Here is a 25919-nt window from a genome sequence, read left to right as displayed (position 1 = left end):
GAATTGATTGAAAAAGTATTTCCGAATATTCTAAAAAATTATAAAAATAATAAATGGCTAAGTGAAAGAGCGATTCTCGCACCCAAAAATATAGACGTCCACGAAACCAACAATATTGTTTTGACCAAGATTCGAGACCAGGCAGTCCTTTACAAGTCAGTCGACACAGTTTTGGAACCAAATGAAGCGGTTAATTATCCATCTGAATTTTTAAATTCCATATATCCTTCAGGGTTTCCACCACACGTGCTACAACTAAAAACAGGCGTACCAATAATACTTTTAAGAAATATCAACCCACCAAAGCTTTGCAATGGCACGCGACTTGCCGTAAAAAAAAAAAAAGGGAAAACCTAATAGAGGCCACAATCTTGACAGGGCCTTATGAGGGTGAGGCTGTTCTTATTCCTCGCATTCCCATGATTCCAACGGATCTGCTTTTTCAATTTAAAAGATTGCAATTCCCAATTCGATTAGTATTTGCAATCACCATTAACAAAGCTCAAGGTCAATCATTAGAAAAATGTGGTATAGATCTTAATACTGATTGTTTTTCCCATGGACAATTGTACGTTGCATGTTCGAGGGTCGGTAAACCTGACAATGTATTTATATGCAGCGACAATTGGACAGCGAAGAATGTTGTATATTCGCAAGTTTTACGCAGTTAATTTGTATTGTATCTATCTATCTATCTATCTATATAAAAACGAGTTGTGTGGATGCATGTTTGTTTGTTTGTAAAAAGAGCGTTTGCATATGACGTCATTATTAGTACATACGGCTTTGTATATGCACAGACAATGGGAAAGCCAAGAATGTTGTTTATTCGCAATTTTTACGTAGTTTGAAACACATATATAAATCTATCTATATTCACAGGTGGGACACAGGGACACAACTACAATGGCGCATAACTAATATGGCGCGTAACGACTTACGCGCGCGGGGGGGCTTGGGGGGCGCGAAGCGCCCCACCAACTAGGTGTTGGGGTGGCGCGAAGCGCCACCCCAACAGCTAGTTTTTATATATATAGATATGAAGATATATATATATATATATATATATATATATATATATATATATATATATATATATATATATATATATATATATATATATATATAAAATTACGCAGGGCAGCAGGAAGTTGGCCATGCAATTACATAAAAGTAAAAGAAGCACAAAACCGAAAACAAAGACGTACTTTTGAATGTGCTAAAAGTTGTTAGACAAGGAGGGCTCACCTCTCTGCGCTCCCTTGTAAGAGCACGTTCTCGAAGTTAATACAAGAATATCAGCAACTTCCTTAATGGAAGTTAGTAAAGCTAGTGGGAATGCCCACTGAAATCCAATTAAATAAACTATCAAGCCTGCCATCCAAAGTCCTGGAAAAAAAGGACAAGGAGACTTAAAGAAAACAAAGAAAGAGCTTATAAAAAGAAAAACTTGTTCATCAGATTCCGGTTTTGCTTATTTTGTGTTTATTGTAATTTTTCATGCAGATGTTTTTCTTTTTTTCTCTTTCCTTTTTTTCCTTATGTTGAACTCTGTCATTTAGGGCCTCTGTGCCCTTTTTTGTTTTGACAGGTTATAAATATATCAGATTGAAAGCGATTTCAAATAAATTAAGAGTTTGAATAAACTACTGTTAGTCCTGGATAATAGTCCTTGCTTTATCATAAAGATTTAAAAATTGGCTTTAGTGACCAGGAAAAGGCTGGCATCTAAATATCAGGACAATATAAATATCATCTAAATATGAAGCAGAAGACTGACCTAGGTTGTAGAATAGGATAAACCAACCCTGGAAATACATATTTTACCTTTCTAAGGATTTCAAGACTCCTGGAGATTTGATCAATGTCAGGTCAATAAGCGACTTAAATGAAGAATTCTCATCAAGGAAAATACCTAAGAATCAAACGTCTCTACTTAAAGAACCGCTTGATACATATACTTCATTTAAGTCCTGGACTGTGCTGGCCCAAGGCGACTTGATGCTAAAATGAATAGATAGTAATGGCATTAGTCATCAAGCAACATACCAATAAACTTATCCACTTGAACTAGTTTTTCGATGGAGCTAGTTATCATCAATGGGGAAGTTACTCTTTTTTCTGCAGCAAGCACAACACCAGCTGATGTCTGAATCCCTATTGCAGTCGAACCAAGCTTAATGGCTTCTATGGCATATTCTACCTAAAAACAATATATATGTAAATAAATGATTAAAAAAGTGATTTCTCCAAAAACTAGCATAGAAAATCAAGCATCCAATGAAATTAACGATAATCTGTAGGAAGAATCATATTCTGAAAGCAATAAGTAAGTACAACAGTTTAAAGAAGTGAGTCTTTACCTCAGTCTTGTTATAGTTTGCTTCAAAAGGTCAGTGTTTTTTTTTTCTTGTGTTGAGAGATGAGTACGACTTGGCAGAGGTCTTTGCTAAATACCTGCTCTGATTCCATTTGCTTTCTTCAGCTTTTTCTCCTTGGTTTTTGGTTCCTTAAACATTTTAATAATTTTTTTTTATCAAATAATGCAGTTATAAAAAGCTGCTTCTGTCCACTTTGTATGTTCCTACTTGTAAAGGACACAAACAGCAGCATACATGGAAAAACTTTGCACATCATATTGGCAAGCTGTTATGGCTTTCATATTTTCAGTAAGTTGCTATTTTTTCACTAGTTCTCGACATCTTCAAGACATTTTCCTTTTTATAAGAAGACTAAATGACCAATGCTACAATATGCCGCCAACACGAATAGATTCTAGTAGTAAGTGGCTGAGAAGTACTTGCAAGGTTCTGAAGATGGAACGGCTTGTTTTTGTTAAATATCTTTTAAAGTCCACTTTTGTTTGAGATTTTACAGGAATGACTACTGCAAATGAATGTCAATTTTTTAGGATTCCTTTACTACTGTTATACAGACAGCAGAACAAAATCAAGGCAATGGATCATACATAGTTGGGAAATTTATCTATCACCAAACAGGGAAATTTATCTATGGAATCATCTTATGTGGCAACACTATTTAAATTCATTCTCTAAAAACTGCTTAGAAACTTCAAATATTTGCTTCTCTTAAATCGTTCATTTGCTTCCTTTTAATATATTTTGCTTGTATTCATTTTTTTTACTTTGGATTTGACTATTTTGCCTGTTCCATTCTTAGTATTTTTATTATTATTTGTAGTTTTTAGTACAGTAAGGTATATAAAACTTTAAGGAAAATTTTGCTTTCGTTTATCTTGCTTTCTACTTTCTTACTTACTCTTTATAAAGGCCCACAGTCGTTTAATGGATAGTTTTGATTAACATATTTTTTCTCTACAAGGATCAGTGTCAGCAAAAACAAAGATATATAGGTAGTCTTGGAAATTACGATTTTCAATTAGTAAAATTATTTGAATGGATTGCATTGCTGGAGATATCCCCCCTCTTGACTATATCTTGTATGAAACACACAAAAAAAGTGTTGATTTCTATAATTACAAAACAAAGTCATGAAGTTTATTAGCAAAATGAAATAAAAAACTAATTGTTTTTTTTTCTTTATACTTGGATACAAGAATAACTCTGACCAATTCTAAAAACTAAATTTTCAAGTAGGCCTACATGTGGTTAAAGAAAAAAAAATCTAAAAAAAGGAAAAAAAAGAAACACATACTTGGAATAGCCTTCCTTCTGGTGAAAAAGTATTTACACCTCTGTCATATTCTGATCTGGTTAAAAACATCTTGCTCTGATTTGGTACAATTCAGAAATTACTAAAAACAAAATATATTAAATATAGAATAAAACACCTTGAATACATTTATAAACAAGAGCTAAGAGCTTATATAGAGCTTGTGACGAGGTTGGAAGAGCCAAGAGCCACGAGCTCATATGGCATGAGCTCTAGCAAAATTCTAAGAATCAAGAGATTGATTTAAAAGGAAAATCAGAGCCTTAATGCTGGTCAGGATTTAAAATAAGAGCTCTGAGACACAAGGTCCTTCTAAATATCAAAATCCATTAAGATCCAATCACCCAATCGTAAGTTAAAATACCTGGATGGTTAAATAGGGGAAAGCGAGTTTATCAAGTCAATTTTCGCAGGTCCCTGACATGTCTACCAATTTTCATCGTCGTAGCACGTCCAGAAACACCAAATTTGCCAAAGCACTGGAGCCCCTAACTCCCTTAAAGAGAGCAGATCCAGTCCGGTTACGTCAATCATGTATCTCAGACATTCCTTTATTATACCCACCAAGTTTCATCCCAATCTCTCCACTCTAAGCATTTTCAAGGATTTCCAGTTTCCCCCTCCAGCCCCCCACAATCTCACCAAATCTGGTCGGGATTTAAAATAAGAGCTGTGAGCCATGAGTTCTTCCTAAATATCAAATTTCATTCAGATCTGGTGATCCATTCTTAAGTTAAAAATACCTCAATTGTATAATTTTTCAAAATTTTTCCAAAGAGAGCGGGTTCAGTCCGATTATGTAAATCGTATATCTAGGACTTGTGCTTATTCTTCCCACCAAGCTTCATCCCAGTCTCTCCATTCCAAGTATTTTCCAAGATTTCTGGTCCCCCCTCCAGCCCTCTCTGTCCCTGCATCCAATTCAAACTGAAAATTGAGCTTCCGGGACATAAGATCTTTCTATATATCAAGTGTAATTAAGATCCAATCACCCATTCATAAGCTAGATACCTCAAATTTCATGTTTTCCAAGATTTCTGGTTTCCCCCTCCAATTCCCCCCAATGTCACCGGATCTGGTCGGGATTTAAAATAAGAGTTATGAAGCACAAGATCCTTCTAAATATCAAATTTCATTAAAAACTGATCACCTGTTTGTAAGTTACAAATGCCTCATTATTTCTAATTTGTCCAAATTACCCCGCCCCAAACTCCCCCAAAGAGAGTGGATCCGGTTCGGTTATGACACTGGATCCAGTCAGAATTTAAAATTAGAGATCTGAGTTATGAGGTAGTTCTAAATATGAAAGTTCATTAAGATCCGACCACTCCTTCATAAGTAAAAAATACATATTTTTTCAAAATTTTCCAAATTAACAGTTCCCCCACTCCCCTTCAGACAGAAGAATCGGGATAACGACAATTTCTAATTTGATCTGGTCTGGTACCTGATATACCTGCCAAATTTAATTGTCCTAGCTTATCTGGAAGTGCCTAATAGTAACCAAAACTCTGAAAAATGGAATTTTTGTACCAATAGTTAGATCAATAGAATTACATTTTTATGCTGATTCTTCATATGCTGATTCTTCATATGCTGAAAGTTTAGATTTGCCCATCAAAAGTTACGTGCCTGAGAAAATTTGCCTTATTTTAGAAAATAAGGGGAAACACCTCCTAAGAGTCATGGAATCTTAACAAAAATCAAACCATCAGATTTAGTATATCAGAGAACCCTACTGTCAAAGTTTCAAGCTCTTATCTACAAAAATGTGGAATTTCATATTTTTTCCCAGAAGACAGATCATGGATGTGTGTTTATTTTTTTTCCAGGGATGATTGTATTGACCCAGTAGTCCTAGAATGCTGGAAGAGGGTTCATTCTAACAGAAATTAAAAGTTCTAGTGCCCTTTTTAAGTGACCAAAAAATTGGAGGGCACCTAGGCCCCCTCCCACACTCATTTTTCCCAAATTAACCAGATCAAAATTTTTAAATAGCCCTTTTATTCAACATGGTTGAAAAACCTAATAATTATGTCTTTTGGGACAACTTACTCCCTCACAGTCCACAAGGAAGGGGCTGCAAATAACAAACTTTGACCATTGTTTACATATAGTAATGGTTATTGGGACGTGTACATCTGTTTTCAGGGGGATTTTTTGGTTGGGGAGAGAAGGGGTTGAGGGCAGGGGTTACTTGGGGGATCTTTACATGGAAGAATTTCCCATGGGAGAAGAGAATTTCCATGAAGGGGGCACAGGATTTTCTATAATTATATCTATCATTCCATTATAAACATAGAAAAGGATATGCTCACATGGGGAGCATAGGAATTATTTTTCTCTTTTCCCTTCATTTAGACCAAGCCTGAATAAGGTTGCAAAACCGCAAGAAGGAAAACTGATTTGCTTCATAATACAGTGATGTATAAGCATGTATTAGCTATTATGAAGGAGGTATGGTGGGTTGTTTTGTAGATGTAGTCATATGTCTAAATGAGTACATTTTAATTGCCAAATTTTGTAAGCCTCATTGAGCCTTCAGATAAATATAAAATGAGTTTTGAGGAATTTTTGTGTAATCCATCTTGATTCCCTTTGGGGAACTTTCTGTGGGGGAGGCAAATTCTCTAAGGGATCAACTTATTGAAAACAACAACTTTGGAAATATTTCCTGCTTGACAATTCAAGGTTTTGGCTTTTGTATATCTCTGTTGTTGAGCTACTACATAGTTACTGAATTGCTGTGTGTTAGATTGCAAAAGTTAATAATAAAGGACTTTAACCTTCAGGATGCAAGTGTACCTCCTGAATTAGTAGATTTATTACTGATAAGAGTTTCAGTTTATCCAGAGACCATCCCTTTGAAATTTAACAGAGGATTTGCCCTTAACTGGTTGCACAAAGTAAAAAATTACCCGACATACTTGCATTTATGTAATTTCTTAATAACCCTGGTGCAACACCAAAAAATCCTTTCTAAAAACACCCTTCCTGGTCTCTTTGCAGAGACCTTGCATTCTGGTACAGGAGGACATTCAATGAAGCTTCCCATGCAGCATTCCACAAGTAGACATAGAAGTCATTTCTTCAGCCAAAGAGTCATCAACCTGTGGAATCGACTATCTGAGGAAACAGTTTGTGCAACTTCAACCAGCACGTTCAAGTCCCACCTTGATAAGGAATGGCTCTGCCAGGAGTTCCTTTACAATTGGGAAGCTACAAAGTCCTCCACAAGAGTCTAGATCAGCAACCACAACCTATGCCAAACAAATTTTTTTTCATCACTGGAACATCACAAGGATGAAAAATCCTTATATTACTTTAAGCTGCAATTTAAGGTACAGTTTCCCTATGAAATGTTAGCCATTATATTTGACCCTGACAGTTTTGGTACAACATCTTGTTATGTCAATGGTTGGCTGGGGTAATAAAAACTACTACTGACCCCCTCACCTCCTTTCTGCATAGACATTGATAAGACTGGCTCACAAAAGATTTTTTGTGTGGTAATCAAACTACACAGAGCCACAATGACACCAGGGGTATTCAGAAATTTCGAAAACAAAAGAATGTGGGACAATTTTTTAACCTACCAAACCTGTTTAGCATAAATATTCCATAGAATTTCCTAAGGATGGTCCCAGGGTAAACTGAAACTCTTATTAGTGATAGATCTATAAATTCAGGAGGTAGAGTTGTATCCTGAAGGTTGCCATTGTTAATTCTTGCAATCTAATACACAGCAATTCAGTAACCATGTAATAGATCATCAGTAGAGATATACAGAAGTTAAAACCTTGAGTTATCAAGTCAGAAAGGTTTCTAAGGTTGTTGTTTTCTATCAGTTTACAGGGAGTTTTGAAACTTATAGAAAATGCTAATTATTTCTTATGAGGGGTATGTTAGTAAAATCTCTGTGTATCAATTAAACAAAGGTCAGATTTCTGTAAATTGTGGTACTGATCATGCATCATTAACTATTCTAATACTATTACTTGTGAAACATAGTTGTAGGATACTAATGGGTAAGTTTTTAGGTATTTCAATAAGTAAATTACTACACATACCCAGGTAATCTAGCACATGCTTTGTAGTAAAAAAGTATTTTCTGCAATGAAAAACATAGCTTTGTTTCACATCTTAAGAGATTTAAGTCTTTCTAGGGATTGGAAAGTAAACTTGGTGGTGGATCAAATTTAGACAGTTCCCAATGAATTCAGCACTGTTGTTATGTAGCAGCAAAGTTTACTGTGGAAAGCACCCTTAAATGCAAATGTCTTGAAAATGTTTTGGATTAGAATTGCTCATTGAATATGAAATGGTGTTGGTTTGTATAGGTGCCTTCAGAATATATTACTTTTGAATAATTTATTCATAAACAAATAGTACATTTTAATAATTTTTGAAAGTCTTTACTAATATTGATAACTTTTTTGCATGGCTACAAAATTAAGATACCACTGTGACACCCTGCACTACATTTTTAAATTTTGTTTTGAAATTTCTATTATAAATGGTTTGTCTTAAATGTAATAGGACTGATTTTCTTCTGCTGCAACTGTACTTTAGAGCCTGTGCAAACTGACTGGATTTGGTAGAGGGTGTTCCTAGCTAACAAATGATTAGCTGGTAAGATGTCTTGAAGCACCAGGAGAGTCGTGACTGACATTTTTGCATGACATGTTTCTGTGAGTGATGCTAGCTGAAAATACAGTGTTCATTAGAGCAGAGGTATGCAATTAAATTCTGTGTGAAATTTGGTAAATCAGTAACAGAGGCATTTGATAAGATCAAGCAGGCTTACCCAGATGTTGCTTTAGTGAGAATTGGTGTGTTTTGGCAGCACCAGGCCTTTTTGGAGGGCCAGGAAGAGGCTACCAATTAAGACCCTGCTAGATGACCTTCAACTTTGACAAACACAAACAATGTGTCAACTAAGCATTCATTTAATTACCCAAACAACAAATTTACTGAAATCTATCATTCATGGCATTGCCATTTGTGACTTTGCATTTGAGCATGAGCAAGGTGTGCATGAAGATGGCTCTAAAAGAGATCATTGATAACCAGAAATTTTGACAAGTAGAAGTGTGTTAAGAAAATTTGAACATGTGTGAAAGTGGTCCCAAATTTTTGAATAGCATAATACAAGGTGATGAGTCCTGGATCTTTGAGCATGACCCCAAGACAAATAGGCAATCTTCTGAATGGCACACATCAGCATTTCCTTACCAAGAACAGGCAAGAATAAGCAAATCCAAAGTGAAAACAATCATGCTCATTGTCTTTTTTGACATCAAAGGCATTGTCAACCATGAATTTGTTCCTCCTGGACTAACCATCAATGCCAAGTTTTATGTGGAAGTGCTGAATCACTTTTTTGAAACTAAAAGCAGAGAAAAAGAAACTGAAAATTAAGGTATGATGTGGTTTTGTCAAAATTCTTGTAGATATGGGCTAGACCTGTCAAGTAAGAAAATTTTTAAGACTTAGACTTATCAGACTTATCAGAGGAGGGTTAACATACTAGCCTAGCTGGCCAATACCTTCCCAGAATATGTTTTGGGGCCAAACCCCTTTCAAAGATAGCAAAAAGTAGGGTAAAAGTAGGTTGATGACTCAAAACTAGTTGGAAAAGCGGCTACTCCCTCTGACCAGCAATCAATTCAAACAGATCTTGATAGTCTAGAAAGATGGGCTAACATGTGGCTTCTGACTTTCAATGTTGACAAATGCCATGTAATTCATTTTGGCAAAAATAACAAGCATCATAAGTATTTCCTTCAAGACAACTTCCTTTCTGCTGTTTCTGATGAAAGAGATCTTGGGGTTATTTTAGATCATCAATTAAAGTTTAGCAGCCATGCTAAGTCTGTTTCATCTTCTGCAAATAAAACCCTCAGTATCATTAAAAGAGCCATCTCCAGCAGACACCTTAGAGTTCTTATGAAGTTATAATAAGGCACTTGTACGTCCACGCCTGGAGGTTGGAATGTCATTGGCAGCCCCTTTCTTCAAAAAAGATAGGAAGTTGCTTGAGGATGTCCAGTGTTGTGCCACTAAGATGGTTACCAACATGAATAAATTTCCATACAAAGAAAGACTACGTTGTTTGAAGCTGTCAACGCTGACATACCGACGGAAAAGGGGTGACATTATTTTAACCAAAAAAATCCTCTCTAAAAATACCCTTCCTGGTCTCTTTGCACAGCCCTTGCATTCTGGTACTAGAGGACATTCTTTGAAGCTCTCCATGCAGCGTTCCATGAGTAGACATAGAAGCCACTTCTTCAGCCAAAGAATCATCAATATGTGGAACCAGCTCTCTGAAGAAACAGTTTCTGCTACTTCAATTGACATGTTCAAGTCCCACCTTGATAGGGAATGGCTCTGCCAGGAGTTCCTTTACAATTGGGAAGCTGCAGAGTCCTCCACAAGAGTCTAATCTAACAGCCACAATCTACACCAAACAAATTCTTTTTTTTCTTATGGAGCATCACAAGGATGGATAATCCTTATATCACTCCAAGCTGCAATTTAAGGTAATTTAAGGTAAATGTATCACAGTTTATATAATTCACTTACCAATAAAGTGAACATATGTTCACTTTATGCTTTTTGATGTTCTTTATGAATACAATAATTGCTTCTATTGCAAATTCAAATTCAACCTCTTTTTGAGCTCTTAAAAATGACTAAAATATAGGGTATAAAAAAGGCTTAGAACAATGGTTTAAAACTTTGAACATGTCACTCAATGCCTTTTTTATGCTCTTTATGAATATAATAATCACTTTAAAGTGAAAATTTAAATTTAAGCACTTTTTAAGCTCTTAAAAATGACAAATTTTCAATTAAAGTATGAGTTAGTTATTGGTTACTACATTTTCTTAGTGTCAAAATTATTTTTAGTTAGGTTAGGTCAAAAAGTGCTTACATTTGAATTTACAATAGAAGTGATGGTAATTGTTTAGTTTTCATCACAAGCTGTCTAAACTGAAAACTATGCTGCAAAGCAGCATAGTTTCTATGCTATAGTACTTAGAAATGCTAATTGTAGAAGCACATCCATTTCTGGTTGGCCCTCCTCCTCCATGGGGCAAACTAAAATTGCATAAAGCAGGCAAGGTTTTGAAGCCAAGAGAAAAGTTGGGATTGTACAGTACAAAATGAAATTATATTTCAGATAATAATTCCAGTTTTCACTGATAATTTCTGTATAGTAGGAAGTCAAAAGATAACTCAAAAACTTATGTACCCATTAAAGTGAATATCCAAAATTGTTCACTTTCACATTTAAACTAGTCAGCTGTTTGAACAAAACAAATATCCAATTTTGCTTATAGTAACATTAGACATAGAGCAAAGCAAATTAGTCCATGAGCCCTGTGGGCAGCAGGGCAAGGTCTGTATTCTGATTGGCTGAATTTTTGTTGATGTTTATGACCTACTCTTTGCTGATTGTTTAACCCTTGTTTGTTATCTTGATATGTTTTATCATTGCAACCCTATTTCTGACACAAATTGTGGGTAGTCAAGGGAAAAATCAGTGATGTTTAAAGTTTGAATGTAGGATAGGCTATTTTAGTTTTTTTATGTTCATTTTTTTGAATTATTGCATATAGCTAGATTCTGATGACTGCATATTGTTTTTATGTCATTATTCATTTGTGTTGTCTAACCTTTAGTCTTGATGGAAGGGGATTTTAGAAAACTAAAAATGGATGTGCTTCTCTAATAATGACAAAGAAACAATATATGATCATCAGAATCCTGTTATATGCAGTAATATGCATTTTAGACAGCTTGTGATGAAACTAAACAATTACCAAAGTGATTAGGCCTATTATATTTGTAAAGAGCATAAAAAAGGCATCAAGTGGTATGTTCACTTTATTGGTAAGTCAATTATATGAACTGTGGTACATTTACCAAAATCAGCTCATCTAGAACTTCACCAGTAGGCCTAATTAAAGATAACTTCCTGTGACAAATTTTCTAGTCTGTAGATCTATCCCTGAAAGTTTCATTTTCCTATCCTAATTACTTTCTAATATAGCAAAAGCAGCTTCTCCAGAGCTTTACCAGGAGTTGAAACACTAAATCTTTACCCTCTAATATAGCCTAGCCTAACAGTACCTAATAAAGCAGAGGCTTTGTAGCCAAGTATTTGTGTGAAGATGTGTCTAAGAAAAAAGAAATTCAAAAACAATAGATGCCTTTAATATTTTATTTTTCAGTTGGCTCTTGTAACAAAACATTATTGAAATGTAGTTTACCCTTAGTGAAGCTTTGTCACCATTGTTATAGACTAGGGTAAAATTCTAGTTAATTGACTTCTTGCTATCTTGGAAAGGGTTGAAGTTAGGAAAATGAAACTTTCAGGGATGGGTCTACAGGATAAAATATGTCCTGGGAAGGTATTTTAAAGTACCCACCTTCACTCCTTCTCTCTGTAGAGGGCCCTGAAATTTGCCTGTGTAACAAGTCTATAGGCCTACCTTTGAACCTTATAGCCTAAAATGAAATTGAGCAAAGTTATGAAGCTGAAAACAATTTTGTTGTACTTAAATTAAGCAGAAGATCTATTTTGCAAGGTTTCACTCTTATAACACATATATTTTTAAAAGTCAGGGCCCTCTAGAGGGAGAAGGAGTAGAGGTGGCTGCTTCAAAATACCTTCCCAGGACATACTAGTCTGTAGGTTCATCTTTGAAAGTTTCATTTTCTTAACCTAAACCATTTCTAAGATAGGAAGAAGTCAATCAGCTAGAATTGTAACTGGACTAGGCCTATGCTCAGAAACCCACTAGCCTAGTTGCCCTATCATGGAGACAAAAAAGTAGTCACTGACTTTTCTAAGGGACTGTTCTCAGAGACAAGAAAGTTCTCTACAAGAGAGCAACATTGCTTTGGATAGTTGTTTGGTTTATTAGAATGGCATTCTAGATACACTCAGGCATGAGCTAAAAACAAAGACCCACTATCCAAATTGTGTCTTAAGTGAAATCAACAAATTTGTGATGTAGTTACAAGCTTCTTCCTTCGAAATTGGTTAAAAATCACCAACGGTAGTCTCGAGGCAAGTAATTATTAATCTTAAATTTACCTTAATCTTTTTGCAAACTCACCACTTTAGACTATTAATTTTTTCTATCTAGATACTAGACAAACGTACATTTCTATTGAAATCACAAATTGTCGCCTTTGAAATCATCGAAACATTCTAAGGAAGATTGGGCAAAATCCCGCAAAATCTCACTCACTGATAGATCATTGCCTATTTGAATGTAATATGCTGACGTCTGCACAGTATATCCTGCACTGTAATATGTTAGAATTTTGTGGTGGTTCAAACACCACAAAATTCCACTAACAGCCAAGAGTCTTGCTGACTATACTTTCTCGCAGAGCACAGAGCTCAATATATATTCTCTTATAATTCAACTGCTGGTATCAAAAGATATTCTTCAATAAATCAGAACAGATACAAATCATATAAGACAAACCATCTCCATAGCTCTGCCGATGCCACAGAGTGAGCCAAAAGGAAAAGGGCTAAATAGTATCGACTGAAAAGCCCGTCTGCCGAATAAGAAGAAGAAGACTGATTTTAACAGTTGTGTTTCAGCTGATGGTTTTCATGAAGAACATAAGGAAGGAAGGTCTTAGTGTTTCCACTATGGGGATTTCCCCCCTAAAAGGGGGATTTTTTAACTCTTTTAGGGGCAAGAGTTTTTTTTAGGGATTTGGGGATTTTTCCTCTCCCATGGACTTTTAGGGAAATTTTTGGGGGTTTTCCCTTTAATTTGTTCATCATCATCATCTTCTTGATCAGTGAAGCAGGATAATTCGATTTAGGATCTGTTTCCTTGCGAATTGAACTTCGAATCACAGAGAAGAACTTCTTCAGTTACTTAAAAAAATTTTACACCACACAGATTTTTGAGATGTACAGGAGTCCTAAGTAACAAACTAGCAACAAAGAACTGTTTGAAACAGTTCCATGCTAATGTGGGCTACAAACAATGTTCACGATTAATGAAGCCATATGGTTTGTCATTTTTGGGTTGTTTTTTCATAAGATTATTTGGTAGATAGCATGTCATTTTTTACAGTTCAGATAAATAAAGTTATAATATATCTTGATAGTTTTATAGGGTAAATAATTGTTCTTAGTAATTTTTTTGACAAGTATTGCATGTACGATTCTTTTTCTTCACAGTACTTATATGATGTTTACGATTTTGTGTAAAATCAAAAAACTTGAACTCAAACTTGCAGCCAGCTTTATAAGTACTGAAGTACTGACGTGAATAATAGAGGTAGGCTATAATTATTCAAACACCTCTCTTACCGTTTCATTACCCTAGTTTTTAACAGAAAAACAAACTGACAGCCATTTTTTTTAAAACAATGGCACATGTAGGAATAAATAGATTGTGTGTTTTTGACAAGCCTACATACCCAGGGGAAAATCTTGAACCTTCATACTATAATTGGTAAATTTTTTGTTGTTCATTTTTTTTACTTACAAATAAAGTGAACATACCACTCGATGTCTTTTTTTATATTCTTTACAAATATAACAATCACTTCTGTCGCAAATTCAAATTTAAGCACAATTTGAGCTCTTGAAACCAAAATATTCCTAGTTTTGGGATATAAACAAAGCTTAAAACATTGGTCTCAGTACTGAAATTCCTGCAAAAGGACTATGTGGAATCAATTAGTGCCTTAGAAATAAATGTGAACAATCGGAAGCTTTAAGTTCTCCTTGAAAGCGTTTACTTGGGTCCGAACGGACAAGATTCCCTGTGTACGTCAAAGTCAGATACTGCCGTCCCCTCTGATTCAATCGAAGTAGTTCTTAAAGCTGCACAGGCGTTCCATATCAAGGCAGTAGGCCAGATACAGAAAAGGTTCCATTTCGAAGACAATTTGCAAATATGCTGAAATGGTTGACCCAGTATCAGCCCAATCACTTCAGCCTGCCTCTCTGCTACTTTTTGTTCGGAAATATGGACATATCCCATGGCGTTGATGAGGCAGAGCCTCATCGATATTGAAAACGTCAAAAAATGGATGCCGTGACCTGCTGGTATTTAGTATTGGTAAAAAAAAAATGCTGCCGGAACAGAATTTGTATCCTAGCCTGAAACAGGCATTATTATTTATTTCCACTGTTCCATTTTCAAATGTCAACGTCGAGAAGTTATTCAGTGCTGTAAAAGTAATAAAAACTGACCGTCAGAATCAATTGAACACATAAACTTTTAAGGGAATTCTAAAAACAAAATATGGAACATAAAGATGATCAGTTACTTCACCACATGAGAATGGTGAAAGCTTCAGCCAAAATACAAAAAATGTTGAAGACACATCAGGGGAAGATAAGGTCTGATTACGTTTTACAAGTTACGATTGAACAGTATTAAACATCTTGTTCTGTAATCTACATTACAGTATTACATTTTCTTTTCTATGTGGTTTATATTATTTGAAGTATATTTGAAGCTATTTGTAAGATAAGATATTTATTTCAGAAAGATCACTATCACAAGCCCTCAAAAGGACGAATTTGGACTTTGGAGTCGAAACAAAGCAAAAAACACTAATAATAAAGAATAATCAAATCATAAGTAAAAAAGAAGAAGAAAAAAAATCTGTCAAACTAAACTTGAACAAATACAAGTCAGAAAAAAAGGGAAGGGGACAAAACAATCTAATAATACAGAAAAGAATAAGAAATAAACATATATATCTACAAATTAAAAGGAACACTAAAAAAAGTCCAAAAACTCACAAAAAAAGCAACGAAGCATAAGACACAGGTAAAACACATATGATTAAATGGGAAACTAAACCAAAACAGAGGGGGGTAAGCAAATTAGTGTAACGACCTAAAGCACCTCACATGAAAAAGGGAGGGGGGAAACAAGTTGGCTATTTTATTAATTTTTTTTTGTGATGAAGGGGACAAAGGTTTTTTCATATCTGGAAATAAAGCAGCGAATGGGGGAAAAACTGGGATAGGCTCAGAAACAGCACGAGGCTGTCTTAATCTGGATGGTGAGTGACGTTTGGGGAAAATACTTGCCGTCCGAGGGTTCGTTATTGCATTATTTGAAAAACGGAGGCACAACGATTCTATTTAACTGATGATTGAAAAGTACTTTAAACGGCATGACAAGACATTCTATTATAGTAGTGATAGCTAGAAGATATGTTACTTTTTAATGGCACGATTAAAATAAGATACGGAGAAACGGTTCAGGGAGTAATTAGAAAATGGGAGATTTTTAGGGATTTGGGAACTGAAGATGGGGATTTCTAGGGATTTTTCAGCTCTTTATTAGGGATTTAAAAATAAGAAAGTGGAAACACTGGAAGGTCTGTTTCCAGAGACATTTCAAATTCCAGAAATGTGTGATAAGAAAAACTTCCAATGTGAGTGGCTAAGAATATCTCAGTTTAAAAAAAAATACTTGTGATCAGTAGCTTTTAGATGATTATTATAAAGGATGTAGATCTTCACCTTGCTCAGTGATCATAGAGCTTTAATTGTATGATAACTGCTAAATACAATAATCATTGACTTCTTGTTCTGTTATTCTTGAAGCAAAAAAATTAAGCTGTTTTAAACAAAGAGAAAACATAAAATTTCTCATGTCCTGCTACAGGATTATCTCTAAGCAGATTGATAGCTGATCAGCAGTTTTTTGATAGTTGCTTAATAAAGTGATTGTTAATATTCTAGTTGAGTGACTTCTTGTTATCTCAGAAAGGGGTAAAGTTAGGAAAATGAATCTTCCAGGGGTAGGTCTACAGGCTAAAGTTTATCCTGGGAAGGAATTCTAGTGTATCCACCTCCACTCTTTTTCCCTATAATATTTTATCTTAATTTTTAGTTACCAGTTGCTTTTTCTCTGCCTTCAGTTCTGAAAATGCAATTCTTGTTATGATTAGATTTCTGAGCCATATCAATGTTTTTTTTTTCAAAATTTAGGAAATGTATTGGCATATCTTTAAAACCTTATAAATTTGGATTTATCAAATTTTTGAAGCTGAAAACAATTTTGTTGTACTTCATTCAAGCAGAAGATCTATTTTGCAAGATTTCACTTTTATAACACATTTTGAAGGTCATCAGAAGTCAGGGCCCTCTAGAGGGAGAAGGAGTGGATGTAGGTACTTCAAAATACCTTCCCAGGACATACTTTAGCCTGTAGATGCATCCCTGAAATTTCTTTTTCCTAACATAACCCCCTTCTGAGATAGCAAGAAGTCAACCAACTAGAATTTTACCAAGTGATTTTCCTTCAAATAAAATTCATCTACCCTAAATAGGATGATAATCCTGTCTTCAAGCAATCATCACATTAAAGCTGCAAACCCATTGTTAACATCACAATGCAAATAAGCTGAAATAGCAGTATAATTGACTAAGTATCAGTGCAGTATTAGCATTTTAACCATGGTCTAGCTCCTTCATAATTATGTTTGAGCAACCTGATGTGAGCTACCTCTTCTAATCAGGATAGGGCTTTACACTAATTTCCCAGAGATCAAAAATATAATTGTTTTTCCTTTAACTATATTGTGTATCAGACACAAATTTATTTTTAAGCTTTTTGATCTAAAGGATTTTTTTTTTAAACTTGCTCAACTATCAGAGACAGCAACTTACCTATTCTTGAAATTATACTAAACAAATATGATAAATTCTAGTAGGATCCAATTTGGTGATATTTTGATATGTACATTTATTCCATCTTTCATTTAAATTTGATACTCCTTTCACTAACTTCAGCAAATCAACAAACAATTCTACTTTTTGTGTATAGAACCCCCTCCTTTTTCCCTATTTGACCTAAGGTCAATGAAAAACCTTTAAAAGCCTTGGCCTTTTTGACCTAGGGTCATAGTCTCAGAATCTCAATCAAACAGATGGATGGACAAATAGATCTTGCAATGTCTGTGTTATCTGTAGCTAACACATTTGATCCCAGAAAAGATTTAACAAAATTTTATCACTGTCACATCAAATTTAGTATGCTGATGAACCTGATATTTGCCTTGTAGTGTCCTTTTTCAAATAATATTTATCAAAAATAAAAAAATTCTTTTATTTTTGCTGTTTAAGATGTTTATGATCTTACAGAATGTTATATTTGAGTGTGGGTGTGTGCTAGGATTAACAATGCTTATGACAGCAAAGGTCCTTCCATTGGTGGCACCACAGAGTATTGAATCCCTGACCCTGAACTTCTGGGTCAACTGTCATATTTGGCGTATGTGAAAAAATGTATTTAATTTTGTTTGGCTCCTAAAGGTGTAATTGAAAATAGTCAGAGCTTTGGGGCATGAATCCCCTTATTTGTCCTGTTGGAAGGAGGCTAGTACTGTACTTGCAATTTTCATAGTTTTTTGTTAATCTTATAATCTCAATTTTTGCAATTTTCTTGTTTCTTTACCACTTCAATGGTATTCTATGTACCTGTTCTTGTTCTTTGTAATATGCATTTACTGTATTTGGGATATACCTGTAGGCTTCTCTTTGATACTCTACAAGTGCATCCTTATTTAGATCAGGTTGCATGTAGCTTTTTCTAAATGTTGTCAAGTCTCTTAAGTCACTTATACCTGATGCTTTCCCTACTGTTTTTAGTTGGTAAAAAAAAAATCCAAAGAAAGTTCCCACTGAAAAGAGCCAAAAAGTGAGATTGAATTGGTCAAAGCTTGGAGGTTTGCCCCTTCAGTCTGTTTAAGGCCGGGCAAATGTCCAGAAATTATACTCTCTATTCAGTTCTTTTTCAATCTCAGCAAATTGACAAACACTCAAGGTTATCAGATTTCACTGCCGTCATTAAACTCAAGGGGTTTCTCACTGAAAATTACAATTATTGTATGAAATACCAGGAAAACTCAGGAAAATTAAACATTTTGCTGAGAAAATTAAGTATTATACAAATTTAAGGTGGGTGAATCCCTTGCCTGCATGTGTGCCTGTGGTCTGCTCATCATTATTTGCTAGGACGTGGTATAAAATTGTGGAAATTACAAATAAAAAGTACATATATTCAGCTTATCAGGGAACCGTACCATGGAAGTTTTAAGCTTCTATCTGCAAAAATATGAATTTTTTTTCCAGGGGTGATCATATCAAACCAGTTGTCTTAGAATTTTGCAAGTGGGCTCATTCCAATGGAAATGAAGCTATATATAAGTGAATTATATATAAAAATGAAGTATATAGTACCCTTTTTAAGTGATCTAAAAAAATTGGAGGGCACCTAGGCCCCTTCCCACGCTAATTATTTTCCCATAGTCACCCGATCAAAATTCTGAGATAGTCATTTTATTCAGCATAGTCAAAAAACCTTATAACTGTGTCTTTGGGGACGACTTACTCCACCAGAATCCCCATGGAAGGGGCTACAAGTTACAAACTTTGATCAGTGTTTATATAGTAATGGTTATTGGGAAATGAACAGACGTTTTCAGGAGGATTTTTGGTTGGGGGAGGGAAAGGCTGAGAACAGGGGGCTATGTTGAGGGAACTTTCCATGGAGGAATTTTTCATGGGGGAAGAAAATTTCCATGAAGGGAGTGCAGGATTTTCTAGCCTTATTTCAAAATAGAACAGTACAAAAATAAATATGAAACAGTTTTTTCAACTGAAAGTAAGGAGCAGCATTAAAATTTAACACTAACAGAACACAGAAGTTCGTTACGTAAGCTAACTCGTAAGTTACGTATATCTTTTACTAGCAAAAACGTTCGTAAAAATTAAAAGTTTTAGTTGTCTTTTTAAGTAACCAAAACATTGGAGGGCAACTAAGCCTCCTCCCCCGCTCCTTTTTTCTCAAAGTGATTCGATCAAAACTATGAGAAAGCCATATAAATATGAAATTTCGTTTTAATTATTCATCTGTGGAGAGCCAACATCAAAACACGCATTAGTTCAAAACGTTCAGAAATTAAATAAAAAAGACATGTTTTTAACTGAAAGCAAGGAGCAACATTAAAATTTAAAACGAATATAAATTACTTCGTATATGAAAGGGGCTGCTCCCTCCTCAGCGCCCCGCTCTTTACGCTAAAGTTTGACTCTATCTCAACTCCACTTTTTAAAACAGCAAAAAACTTTCTAAATTTCTTTCTCAAGTTTTGTAAAGACTTTTTAAGACGGAGTATTTATTCCAATCGTAGAGAAAAGTTCTAGAACCTGGGCGTGAGTCATCCCACCATTTATTGCACCAACCACTACCTCTTTGTTGACACTTACTGTTCCCGTTTCTGTTTTGTGTTTCTTTCTGATAGTATTCACACTATCAAAATCAGTCCTTTCCCGTTTTTTTTACTACGGTTTCCATTAAGTCTGTTTTTGAAGCCTTCGAGAAGCAAGGGGCTTTTCTGTGTGAATTGTGGTCTCCTCAGGACATGATTCGCATTTGAAGATAAGTCTTGAGCGCAATCCAGCTCTATATTCTTTAGAAAACATCATATTCGAAACCAACTTGATGTATTGGCACCTGTAAGTAAAAAGCTAATTGGTTGTGAGGAAGTAAAATTGTAAAGTAGCGATTTTATTGTTTGGTAGAAAGGAAATTGCTATAGCTTCAAAAAGGATAGGTAGCATGTAGAGTAGTGAGCGATGTAGGAAAATTAAAATATAAAATATAGCTAGAAATGGGTGAGAAGTGGAAATTATGCGATCTAACCGAAAGTTTGTTGTATTTCATTGTCAAATTAAACCACCCAATTTTATTTATGTATGTAAGCAAGCCAAAAACTGTCCTAAAACAACCAATCTGGAAAGCCAAGTATTTCGAAACTTTACAAACTCCTTTGGGGCATGACAGGAAATGCCCTCTAAATCGACCCGTGTTGATTTATCAAATTTCAAGAAAAATTACTAACCAAATTCCAAGAAAAATTAAGTCTCACTTGACTCCCTAAAATCAAATTCAAAGTAAAAATCCTTGCCCCAAATTCAGTTGCATCTCAACTATCATTTAGATTTTTATTCGAGTAATCCACAAAGTGCTTATTAGTATGATTAAAAATGGCAATATGCTTTTATGAGTTAGGAGGATCAAATTAGCTTGTTAGTTTCTCAAATCCTTTTAAGCCTTTGCAGACATTCTTTCAGAACCTTTATCCGTATTTTTTAATGATTGAATAAAAAACAAGTTTTTTAAAATGAAACTAAGGAGCAACATTAAAACTTAGAACGAACAGAAATAATCCCGTATATGAAAGAGGCTGTTCCCTCCTCAACGCGCTCTTTACCCTGAAGTTTGACTCTTTCTCTCAACTCTACTTTTTAATACTGCAGAAACTTTAGCGTAAAGAGTGGGGCGTTGAGGAGGGAACAGCCCCTTTCATATACGGTGTAATATCTGTTCGTTTTAAGTTTTAATGTTACTCCTTACTTTCATTTAAAAAAATTCGTTTTTTTATGTAATTTTTGACCGTTTTTTAGTTAATCCATGTTTTGATTTCGGCTCTCCGCAGATGAATAATGAAAACGAAATTTGCACATTTTTTTTTTTTAGCTAAATGGCTTTCTCATTGTTTTGATCAAACGATTTTGAGAAAAAATGAGCGGGGGAGAAGATCCGGCTGCTCTCCAATTTTTTGTTACTAAAAAGGCAACTAGAGCTTTTAGTTTTTTACGAAGGTTTTCATTTGTAAAGATATACGTAACATACGAATTAGCTTACCTAACGAACTTCTATATTTGCATTTTTTCTATTATTTATATGAGGGGGGGGGGGTTCACCCACTTTTCAATACCTCGCTCATTACACTTAAGCTTAAATTGAAGCCTACGTCCTTAAGAATGACCCCTGAATCACAAAGGCCGTTGAATAAATAGTTGAAATTACTAAATATACTTTGGCGTAAAGAGTTAGGGATTAGGAGGAAACGAAACCTTTATATGTGTAATATTTTTTGTTATTTTTAACTTTTAACGCTGGTCCTTACTTTCAGTTGAAAACACTTTTTCATATTTATTTTTTCATTTTTTTTTTAAATCATGCTAGAAAATCCTACCCCCTCCCCTTCATGGAAATGTTTCCTCCCCATGACAAATTCCTCCATGGAAAGTTTCGTCCACATAACCCCCTCTTCTCAACCCCTCCTGCAACCAAAAAATCCCACTGAAAACGTCTGTACACTTCCCAATAATCATTACTATGTGCAAACACTGGTCAAAGCTTGTAACTTGCAGCTTCTCCCACGGGTACTGTGGGGGAATAAGTCGTCCCGAAAGACATAGTTATAAGGTTTTAACTATGCTGAATAAAATGGCTATATCAGGATTTTGATCGGACGACTTTTGGAAAAAAATGAGCGTGGAAGGGGGCCTAGCTGCCCTCCAATTTTTTGGGTCACTTAGAAAGGGCGCTAGAACTTTTCATTTCCATTTGAATGAACCCTCTCGCATAATTTTAAGACCAGTGGGTCCATACGATCACCCCTGGAAAAAAAAAGAAAAAAAATAAATAAACACGCATCTGCGATTTGTTAAATGACTTTTTGGGGGTGCTTCACTCATTTTCTAAAAAAAGGTAAATTTTCTTAGGCTCGTAACTTTAGATGGGTAAGGCTAAACTTGATGGTGAAACTTACATATTTAAAATAAGAACAAAAGTGTGATTCTTGTGATGCATTTTTTGGTATCAAAATTCTGTTTTTTAGAGTTTTGGTTACGATTGAGCCGGGTCGCTCCTTACTATAGTTGTGTAGTAACTGTTTGAAATTACCTCTACTGTTAAGTTCGCTTTATGTTGGAAATAAAATGAAAAAAAGAAGTTTTTTAACTGAAATTAAGGAGTGACATTAACGAACTGGAATTACTCCGTATATCAAAGGGGCTTTTCCATCCTCAACGCCTTGCTCTTTACGCTAAAGGTTGATTCTTTTTCTCAAGTTTTCTTTTTAAAACAGAAAAAAACTTTAGCGTAAGGAGCGGGCCGTTGAGGAGGGAAAAGCCATTTAATATACAGAGTAATTCCTGCTTGTTTTGAGCTTTAATGTTGCTCCTTACTTTCAGTTAAAAAACTTGTTTTTTTTCGTTTTATTTGTGAACGTTTTTGGATTAATACATTTTTTCTGTTTTTTTCTCTGTTTTTATGTTTGCCATCCTGGCATGTCCAATGAATTGTGGGACAGAATAGAAGCAGTTTAAAAAAACGTGTCTAAGAATTATTTTCAAACAGGGTAAAGGGCCTTACATTTCCCTTCTTCAGAGAGCAAATCTAGTCACCCTTAAGGAAATAAGGGTTCAAATTTCCTTGTATTTTGCCAACAATACCGTGCATTAGGCTTGTACTACTTCTCTTTTTCCTAGTGAACATTTACCCAGCCGCCACGTCAGGGGTGAATCTAGGATTTTTTTTTTGGGTGGGGAGCATATAAAAGGTTGCTCCGATAAACTTGTGGACAAAGAAAAACCAACAATTTAAAGGGAATTAAAACAATTTCTAAGTCGTAGGTAGGTAGTGGACATGGGCTTTTATTTAATATAAAATCTGATAAATTCTATTGAAATTAAAGTCAGTTAGAAATATTGATACAAAAAAAGTAAGTTTATAAGAGCCACCTCGCCATAAAAACAATTAAAAGGTTGTTCACCCTCTACAAAAAATAATATATTTAATCTTTTCTGCATAATTTGTAGCATTTGTACTTCTGGTGACTATAGCGAGTTAGTTAAACTTTGTATTGTCAAAAAGAAAATTAGTACCATATTTTGGTATCATACATTCTTTTGAACTAATTGCTGATTAAACGTTAAATAATAGTTCGTTTGATAGTGTAGCAGGAAAAATAGAACAGATAAATAGAAATATAATGACTTCTTAATGTTGCTATTAGCAGTAGATTATGTCAGAATTTTAAATTTCCCCTCCTTACGAATGAAGATTTCCGCCTCCCAGTTGGCATTTGTGGTAATACGGACAGATTCCCTTGATAAACTTAAATTTAATTAGTTACTTTTTGGGGACATGTGTCATTCAAAAAAATCTAACAGAGACTATAAAAAGTAACTGAAATCTTGTTTAAAACATGTTTGCAACAAGAAACAGCCTTAGTAATTAAAAGCTTACTTAAAACTCGACCATTAAAAACCAAATACAAAAAAAAATCGTCCAAAACAGAACCAGAACAAGCGGTCCCAACCACAAATCTACTACTATGTCAGGGGGAGGGTTGCCCCCTGCATCCACCACTGCCCCACGTTCTATTTCAACAAAAATCCTCCTTCTTGCCCCAATGAGTTTCCAAAAAAAGATATAGAAGAACGTTCATCCTTCAAATAGTTGAAATTTAGTAACTTTCCCCTCTTCTTACTCCACTTTTAACTTGTAGTTTTAATGCTTATTTTGCAAATGCAAACTTTACAATTCTTGCTAGTTAAACTAAATTGTCATTTTGTTTAAATTTGTTTTCCCGGTTTTAATTTACGATTTTTATTGTTTGACTTTTTTACTAATTTCAATTTTATGAGTTTAAACTGGTTTGATATTTGTTACTGATTGACATTCACCATTTTTTAAATTTTTTTATTGACACTAAAGTGTGAATTTGGCCCTTTTGGGCTTGTGGTAGCCATTTTGTAGAAATAAATCTTGTCTTGTGTAAACCGTAGTTTGAAAACAATGTGATAGATAACCCGTGAAATATGACAAGAGAAGAGCCAGAACTTGAGTACTAAGTTGAAATTGCTAAAGAAATAGCGAAACAATTGCCGATTATTCAATATAAGCTTTAAATTGTTGGTAAAACCAACAATAGTGAAATTAAACCAACCTAAGCAGATACCGTTGGAGCGTTATGTTGTTTTGGGATGAAAATATCTTTAAAAGTTATCGAACATTCTTTCTCTATAGCAGAAAAGACATTTATCAAGAGTTACTAAGGTACAAGTTTTATTAATTGTAACCCAGAATAATTCCCCATCCTAATAATTTTGATAGCATTAAATCAGTGACCTAAAATAAAAGCCAAAGAAAAAACTTACATGAGGCGAATCACGAGCTTTTCATAATTCTCAAAAAGGTAAGGTAGATCCACAATCCAGCGTAAGCCTTTTAGAAGGTATGACCCCAAATTTCTTCCAGAAGTGATAACTTTAAACGCAAAAGGGGAATTTGTTCCAATTTCTTCGGAACTTGATTCGTCGTGAACCGAAGCAACTGCTAAGCCTTCTAACAAATGTTTTGGTAAATGCGGTCTGCCTCTAGTACGATAATTTAATTTCAACTATTCACGAAGGGCCTGCACATTTGGCAAATTGAGTCCTCGCTTATTTCTTTTTTTCCCATGTTACTGTGGTCAATAACAAGAACTATATAAGAATTTTATTAGGGTTGTGGCCATTTTTATCGGGGATTATTTAATAAGGGGTTGAATTGTTTCTTGGGAAGGCCTTGGACTTGAGACTGGTCATCGACTGCTTTTGCAGTTTGCTTTGGTAGTTCTACAGCAACACTCGAGTCTTGCTATAACAAATTTAAATACTCTGGGGGTATTTTGTTTCGTTCACAATAGTTATTACTTAGCTCGTTTTATATATCTGTAATTCTTGTTTCAGTAGAAGATTATGCAAAATTGTACTTATACTACAATCTATAAATTTGTCCTGAATTTATTTAACGGTACAATAATAGCCAAAACGATAAATCATTCTTTTTAAAATAAAACCTTTGCTTCTTATTCGGCCCTTGTGCTGTGTTCAATTTATCTCTAGTATTAGACGCAGTTTATCCTTAATTATTTATACAATACAATTTCCTTATATATTTATTAACCGGCAGTTTGTTGTCTGCACACTACTTCTTCTCTAGACTCAGTTTTAACAGGTTTCAACTAATTAATGCTTGACTGAATCGCTCCTGGACAATTCGAGTGGATAGTCCCTTGGTGTAATTTATGCATTCTTAGATGCTCTGATTACAGCTAAATCTAACGTTTTGAGGGGAATTTTTGATTTCGGAACACAAATATGTAAAGTATTTTAAGGGAAGGCAGCCAGGAGGTATATATTATAGAAATAAGTTTCTGATTCTTGAATAGAAAGTTTTTTGCTCCATTTTTTGATACCCCACAACAACAATGTCAAGCATAGCAATCTAGAATGCCAACCCTAAACAGGTTTTATAATTATTTTGGAGTTATAAAAAAAAATGATTGTCGGCTTTTAG

The 25919-nt window shown here is 34.7% G+C and overlaps 2 protein-coding genes across 5 annotated transcripts in view; one reads left to right on the top strand and one right to left on the bottom strand.

Annotated features, from left to right (window-relative positions):
* The window catches only part of LOC136030464 (proteasome subunit alpha type-5-like), a 33810-nt gene extending 20921 nt beyond the window's left edge, over positions 1-12889 (bottom strand). Inside the window, exons 1-3 of one of the 2 annotated variants that reach the window (XM_065709470.1) lie at positions 12806-12889; positions 3676-3775; positions 2050-2203 (exon numbers count right to left, since the gene is read on the bottom strand). In XM_065709470.1, the coding sequence (XP_065565542.1) occupies positions 2050-2203; positions 3676-3744 (223 nt within the window). In that variant the 5' untranslated portion in view covers positions 3745-3775; positions 12806-12889. The remainder of the gene's footprint in view (positions 1-2049; positions 2204-3675; positions 3776-12805) is intronic. The other variant, XM_065709471.1, reaches the window with a different exon arrangement.
* Positions 12890-16080: 3191 nt separating this feature from the next.
* The window catches only part of LOC136030461 (zinc finger protein 180-like), a 138393-nt gene continuing 128554 nt past the window's right edge, over positions 16081-25919 (top strand). For all 3 annotated transcript variants that reach the window (XM_065709465.1, XM_065709464.1, XM_065709468.1), the window contains exon 1: positions 16081-16146. The gene's annotated coding sequence lies outside the window, so the exon portion shown is untranslated. The remainder of the gene's footprint in view (positions 16147-25919) is intronic.

Source organism: Artemia franciscana, chromosome 8 (assembly GCF_032884065.1).
Source record: "Artemia franciscana chromosome 8, ASM3288406v1, whole genome shotgun sequence".
Lineage (NCBI taxonomy): Eukaryota > Metazoa > Arthropoda > Branchiopoda > Anostraca > Artemiidae > Artemia > Artemia franciscana.
Note: the sequence above shows the minus strand (reverse complement) of the source record. Positions and strands in the feature narration are given on the sequence as shown.